The 7657-nt window shown below is 47.0% G+C and overlaps 1 protein-coding gene across 1 annotated transcript; it reads right to left on the bottom strand.

Moving 5' to 3' along the window:
* Positions 1 to 2092: 2092 nt before the first annotated feature.
* On the bottom strand, positions 2093 to 3098 carry LOC127306962 (probable glutathione S-transferase GSTU6). The gene has a single exon (XM_051337672.2). The coding sequence runs from the start codon at positions 2996 to 2998 to the stop codon at positions 2291 to 2293; it is 708 nt and encodes a 235-aa protein (XP_051193632.2). The 5' UTR covers positions 2999 to 3098; the 3' UTR covers positions 2093 to 2290.
* Positions 3099 to 7657: the final 4559 nt, after the last annotated feature.

The raw sequence follows: 7657 nt of genomic DNA, 5'->3' as shown, positions 1-7657 counted from the left end.
CAATGCTCATATGAATCTCAATCATGTAAGGCAGCTCATGAGATCATTGTATTGAAGTACATAGGAGAGAGATTAACCACATAGCTACCGGTACAGCCCTTAGCCTCGAGGGAGAACTACTCCCTCCTCATGGGAGACAACAACGTTGATGAAGATGGCGGTGGTGTCGATGGAGATGCCTTCCGGGGGCACTTCCCCGTCCCGGCGGCGTGCCGGAACAGAGACTCCTGTCCCCCAGATCTTGGCTTCGCGATGGCGGCGGCTCTGGAAGGTTTCTCGTACCGTGGCTTTTCCGTATCGAAGATTTAGGTCAGGGACCTTTAAATAGGCGAAGAGGCGGAGTCAGAAGGGGTACGGAGCCACCACACAATAGGGCGGCGCGGCCAGGGCCTGGGCCGCGCCGGCCACATGTGTGGGCCCCCCCAGGGCTCCCCTCTGGTGGCTCTCGGGTGTTCTGGAAGTTTCGTGGAATTCTAAGATGCTGGGCGTTGATTTCGTCCAATTCCGAGAATATTTCCTTACTAGGATTTCTGAAACCAAAAACAACAGAAAACAGGAACTGGCACTTCGGCATCTCGTCAATAGGTTAGTTCCGGAAAACGCATCAAAACGATATAAAGTATGAACAAAACATGTAGGTAATGTCATAAAACTAGCATGGAACATAAGAAATTATAGATATGTTTGAGACGTATCAATACCCTCTTCGACGACTGCCTCGACGCGTCTCCGTCACTCTCGTCGCGCACTATGCGCTTGCGGCTTCATGTGCGGCTTCCTCGACACCGGCACCCGACCACGACATCGACCACGGCAATCCCTCGCGCGGCTCCCTCGACCAAGGTTGCAGCATCCACACTCTCGGCTACCTCAACATCGGCACAATGGGCTATCACCTCGCATGAGCACCTCGGCTTCTTCTACAGTCCAAGCATCTGCGACGTGAGATCATCCACGACGCTCACGCTACGACTGCGGGGGAGTGTCAGCCCGTTGGTTCCTACCTTCGGCTTCTCTCCAGTCTGACCGTCCGCGACGTTACTATTGCTCACGTCACTACCGCTACGACTGCGGGGGTGTTAGAGATATATTTGGTATATGTGTATTTGGTAGTATATGATTTGTAATCATCTCCTGCCTTATCTCTAGGATAGCCTTCTTGGCTCCCAAGACTTGTACCTCTATATATACTCTCCCGAGAGGCTCAATACAACATCCAACACATTATGCCAAACCTCTCTCTATCGTTCTACATCGCCGCCGCCGCTATGGTCCTTATCGGGTCTAGTCGGAGACAGAGATGATGGTCATTTGGCTAGGCCCATTTTAACAGCGTTGAATACAACTAACGGAGGGGTATTATGGTCCACGAAACAAAAACCGGACATAAGAGTGTAACGGAATGGACGGCAATGTTATATAAGGCATAAATTTTTGCACAAGTGTCAAATAAGGAAGAGAAACTTTTTCAGTGTCAAATAGGGAATCATATTTTTAGCTAGTGTCAAATAAGGAATTCTCTCTTGGAGATGCCCTTATCAAAGCACACCAATACTGTTCTCCTACTCTTACCAGAAACCACCGCGCCGTGCGGTTTCAGTCTGTCGCCGGTGAGTCTGCCACTCCTCTTCCCTCTGATCTGTGCCGTAGCATCAGAGGAGAGGGGAAGTTTGGTTCTCATTCGTGTGTTTTAAACTTTTAATTTTAGGGTTTCTAGGTTTTGGAGGTCTCCTATCAGCGTCATTGTGTGGCAGATGTTGATGGTGCTTCTAAGAATAATGGTATCGCGGTTCATGTCCCAGACTCGGAGGTGTTGCAGAAGTCAGCGAGAAGTTTGTGGAGTCCAAGCTGTTGGGCGATGCGTCGAGGCGTGGTGATACGGATTGTATGTTCTTAAAATGCTAGATCTAGTCTTACGAGACTGGTGCTCGTAGCTCAGAGTTTCTTCGGCGCCATAGAGCGGACCAACTACTAGCTTTTTTTTTTTTTTTCTCCGGCGACGATGAAGGACGTGTCTGCCTTGTAGTTGCAACCATGGCAGTTTGTAAAAATACAACCGTTTGTATCCTTTTTGTGTTTTGTTGCTCATATATGTACCAACTCTGTATTGTCACGTGTAGAACACAACTAATAGGTATACATCGTAAAAAAAGGCACACCAACAGTAAATTTATTCAGCTTCACTTGCCCTCCGAACAACACACAGGACATGTGTTACAGTTGTTATTAAGCACGTACACACTTGACGGACTCGGACACACACAAATGTAGGAACGGACGATGTCACAGTTCACTTGGATTTGGGGGCGTTGATCCAGGCGAGAATGGTGGGCAGGAACTCGAGCATCTTGTCAGCGTCATCCGGCACCACGCCCTGGGCTGCCTCCGCCGCGCGGAACCGCTCCTCCCACCTCGCCAGCAGCGGCGTCCTCGCCGGGTCGATCAGCCGGCACCCGATCATCTTGTCGACGGCCCCGAACCACCCAAGGTAGCCGCCGAGCACGACGTCCACGAACCCAATGGCGTCGCCGCCGAAGAAGGCCTTCCCCTTGGAGCAAACCTCGAACGCGCCCTCCAGCGTTTCCAGCGCCGCCACGGCGCGGGCCACCGCCTCCGCCCGCTCCTCCTCCGTCGTACACGTGAACAGCATCCCCTGCCACGCCGACCCGACCTTGTCGTCGACGTAGGCCGCCCAGAACCGGGCCACGGCGCGGTCGTAGGGGTCGGCGGGGAGCAAGGACGGGATGCCGGTGCCGGCGTAGACCTCGTCGATGTACTGCAGGATCACCTGGGACTCGTTCACGGGGCGCCCGCCGTGGAGAAGGACCGGCACGGTCTTGTGGACCGGGTTGGAGGCCAGCAGCAGCGCGCTCTTGCTGCCCAGGTTCTCCTCCACGTACTCGTACGGCAGCGACTTGAGGTTGAGCGCCACCCGCACCCTGATCACGTACGGGCTCGTCCACACGCCCAGCACCTTCAGCTCGTCGCCTCCTGCCATGGCCACGTCTTGCTTGCCCTAGATGCTCCTGTAATGGCGTGGATGAAAGTGTTTGTAGAACGCTCGGGTTGTGGCCTGATGTTACGACTCAGGCTTTGTAGGGGATTATATATAGGAGCAGGCAAAGGGAAATTGTAGTGTGTGTTTTGCATACCGTCTACTACTGGTTGTTGTTTGACTAGTACCTGCACGTCTCTGAAGGTTGGTGCCCTGATGTCGCAAGCATCGACGTACTAGTCGTATGGTAAAGTCCATAGAACAAAAAAGCGGTTTCCTTTTGCACTGAAGAAAAGTTAGCAGCCACCATTAGAAAACAGGGAAAAACATTAGCAGCCATACTTTGTAAATTTTACATATGTTTTCCTGGCATCGCCTTGTTGGTCCTTTTCGTCTAGCTTGTAGCGTAATTTATATATGTTGCTAACTTTCCATTTCACTAGCAATAAATTTGTGCGCACTACGATTCGTGTTTCCCTTTTCCCTGCGTAGCTTCGAACGAGAATAGTTTCAATTTGCCAATGGGCACGATAAAAGGTATGCCCCAATCTATTTAATTAATGAGTTTTTTTCTTATAATGAATTAAGGAGTTTGTAAAATAAACCATGCACCACCCATCATTATTGTTTACCCTATCCCATTGTAGTATGTGTGCACTGTTACCGGAATTACCAGACCACTCATTCTGCATTTTATAGTTTTTGAATTCTTTCATGCGTCTTGATTTTTTATAATAATTGAATATTATTGTCTTTTCATGCTTGAGTTTGCCCATTGCAGTTTTTGGTTTTTTTACTCTGTCAAATTTTCGGTTGTTTCTTAATCAATTCTTTACAACTAAACAAACTTAATATCCCAATGTAAACAAAATGAATGGTTAAATATTTGAGCGATAGAAGGCTACCTTTTAGGTCATAAACATCACTAGTGAATTTTTCTAACCATGGTACCATTGTCAACATGTTGTGACAACAAATCGACAATTTTGATAAATCCTTTATTTATTTTATGGGTTACTTGACAGACGAGTAGACAACCATTTAAGCCACAAGCTACGTGGATACATATCATGGCAGAAATTTATAAGACTTTTTTGTTTATTTGTTTTGGAAGCGGATTTCATGGTGAACCTCTGAGCCCACTACTTCAAGATCTTCACACTATTATAAGATAAACACTCTCATAATGGTGGGTACCGCACCCCTTCATTCAATACTTACAACTTGATGCAACTCTTAGTGTGTATCCTCTCTGTAACAAACCCATATTCTCTTACGTGGTACCTCCTACAACTCTCTTCCTTCTATCTTCTAGCTTAGTTACATGGGTGGTGTGACACCCCAATTTATACTTGTACTAGACCCCTACATTGTTGCCATGTTGGCAATCCAAATCCTACACTACAATTTTAGAATACCCTAGAAGTCTAGATATTTCATACTAATCATATACTCCACATTGTAGAACATTTCTTTATTTAGAGATACCTAAATATATTCTACCTTGATAATTCTTGGAGCTTCTCGAATCTTCCTCGCGTATGTTTTCTTCTTAATTTCGTACTCGAAAACCTTCTAGAAGCTTCTAGTAACTTTTTCGATTTTTGTAAAACCTGCAAGAACACTCTCAAGTATGCATTTTTTTTTATAGAAAAACACATTCTCAAGTATGAACTTTCTCGATTATTGAGTCCGGGAAGTGAAATTCTCTCCATTTTTTAGAAAAGCTGTTTTGACCGCGTCCTCGCGTCGTCCCCCATGGTGACGCCAGGGCGAAACCCTAGTGCCGCCAGCCGCCGCCCCTCCCTTGCATGTCTCCCACCGCCGCTGCCATCGGCACCGGCCATGGTTGCGGCGGGACCCGGTGCCAAAGGTGCTCGGGGGTTGGTGGTGGCGGCGATCCGTGGTGGCGGCTAGCTGCAGGGTAGGCGTGTACATCGTTCGGGGCAGAGGTCCCAGGATGTGCGGCGGCAGATGCTCCCTCCATGGCCTGCTCCGGCGATGGGTGGTGGTGGTGGCTACGGGTATATTTCCCGCCTAGACCCGTCGTCGGTTTTCGGCTTACGACACGGGGAGGGGGAAATGAGCTTGCGAGGTGTGGATGGTGTGGTACCGGTGTCCAAGACTGCGTGGCGTGGTAGCCCGATCTGAGATCTGGGTCGCGTGGATTTTGGATGCTGCGTCGACGGTTCCTCCTTCGTTGTCGCTGGCTAGCGGATGGTGGCGAGGGGGTATGCTCGTCTATTTCACAAAATATAAGTGGTGGTCCTAGGGTTTCTCTTGTGCGGAGATGGAGACCTCCCGAGGCATGCCCTTCGTGATTTGGCCGGAGTGTTGAGTTTCAAGAGGCGCCACAGGCGAATGTAACAGTGCTTCTATTGCCCGGAGTTTGCTAGATTTGTTGGTATTCGGTGCTAGATTGGTTGGTATTCGGTCGTGCACACCCATGTTTTTATTCCCACCGTTTGGTTCTGGAGGGAGTGGCGCGAAGCTCTGTTATGTGTTGACATCAAGTGACATTTTGGTCCATGGTGAAGTCAGAAGAAGTTAATACCATGAAGGCCGGATTGGCGGACTAGCTAAGGGAGGTTCAAGTCTCCACGCTGTTGAGGGACTTGCTTGACGTTCTGGGCTTCGGACCAGTGGTATGAAAGTGGGGGCGACCGCACATGTGAAGTTCAGAGTCTTACCTTTTAGGGTGAAATCCAAAGTCCCTCGCAAATGCAAGGGGCATCATCTTTAGTATGACAATATCATTATTTATTTCTAAATATTGATTTTCACCTTCTATTACCTTCTACATTACAAAATACACACCATATCCAACATGGAGATATTTCAAAGATAATCTGTTTGCAGTTATGTATATGATTATATTACTAAGAAATAAAGAATAAAATTACCAATCATTTGAACAAAAAATCTGACAATATCAAATGCTCAAAAAAATCTCATTATATCGATTTTTTATTTATTATTGTTGTGATACTCTGAATGTCTTAGTAGAGGGGAAGTGACCTCATGATCTTTCCATCGTTACTTTGATATTTTCAATGCCATAATTATTAATTATAGTACTTCGCCCATTCAAAAGTGGATGACGTTTTAGTTTTTGAACAATTGTAACTATGCATATGAAAATAATTATGAATTTTTGTAAAATAATTTTTGCTTGATGGACCTAATGCATACTTTTTATAATTAATAGTAGATATGTTCGAGGTCACACTTTGTGGGGATGTATTTTGGAACATAATAGAAATCAGAGTGTATATGTATCTATAGCTATATTCAATATTCAATCAAATTATTTCGTACTCATGACAAAAGAAATCGAGGACTACTTAATTAAATATTCAGCAAAGTTTCAGAAATTAAATATGCATAAAAGATATAACCAAAATACAAGAAGAGGAAGCCAATGCAAACAAAAATTAAAGTATGATCAGACAAACCACTGAGGCATATAACTAACTGAGATACATTACTCAACGCGAAGGTCTTCCTATCGTTACTTCGAGGGGCTAAATTTCTGAATCTTGGAATCAAGATTTGTATTGAGATTATCTTGTTGAAGATATTGTTTTGAGAGCGGGACTATATTCAGGGTGAAAACCTAAGATCTTAGATCGGACAACTACGGCGATGGTGCACTGTTCCCTTCTTAGAGACGTCCCTTTTGGAGATTATGTATTTCAGGTGTTGTCTTGGTGGTAGATGTATTGATATTGCTAGGCCTAGGATGCTGTAGCGGGACTTTTGTTTCTTAATTTTCCTTTTCTCTTCTTTGGCTGTGTGCATTCGTACTGCCATTAGGGTATTACGTTGTTGCATATGCTAGGTATAATTGGTATCTTTTGATATTAATTTATTCCCTTATCAAAAAATGTATGCATGGATTAATTTTAACACCCCTCCCTTTCAATGAAGTATGTTGCAAGTCTCTAGATGTTCTAGAGAAGATTCTATGCCTAGGTTGCTTACAGTGGAACTTACGATGGATCGATTGGTCTACACATGTTTTTTTTTCTCTCCTCATGTCGAGGAGATTTTCTACGAAATTTCTTATGTCAAGTGTGCACGTGCTTATTTTTATATTACTGCTGCATATTTTTCGATGAAGCTATATTTGGAGTTTTTCTTGTAGATTAGTGGGTTGTGTCTCTCCGCGGACAAAGACTTTTTTTTGGATATGAGATGGGCGGAACGGCTTACCTTGGCTCCATGCCATTTCGTGACCAACTGATAAGAGCATCTCCAACAAACTGTCGGTTTGGCGCGCGGGAGCGCCCACGCGAAGCTCCAACGGACGTGGAAAAAAGCGCGCGCTAAAACTTTTACCCCACGGGCGTTTGCGCTATTCCGTGTGGAGAATTGCCGCGTCTGCTGCCGCGCGCTATAAACGCGACACATGTGAACGCGCCAACTGCCTAAACTTTCCACGCGCCCCTTCTTCTCTGCGCCGCTCCGTCTCTCTCCCCGCCGCTCCTCTCCCCACCGACGCTCGACCTCTCTCCCGCCGACGCTCCGCCTCCGCGCCGCCGCGCCGCCGCCCCGCCGAAGATGCCTTCGCGCCGCCGCTCCGCCTCCGGCTACCACGGCGTTCGGGCGCGGCCGAGCGGCCGCTTCGACGCGGAAATCCGCTCCACCGACGAGCGGATC

This window comes from Lolium perenne, chromosome 1 (assembly GCF_019359855.2).
Source record: "Lolium perenne isolate Kyuss_39 chromosome 1, Kyuss_2.0, whole genome shotgun sequence".
NCBI lineage: Eukaryota > Viridiplantae > Streptophyta > Magnoliopsida > Poales > Poaceae > Lolium > Lolium perenne.
This window is presented reverse-complemented; position numbering and strand designations above follow the sequence as displayed.

Bases quoted from the DNA above. Each gene is read 5' to 3' on its own strand.
- LOC127306962 (XM_051337672.2), bottom strand. From the start codon at position 2,998: ATGGCAGGAGGCGACGAGCTGAAGGTGCTGGGCGTGTGGACGAGCCCG.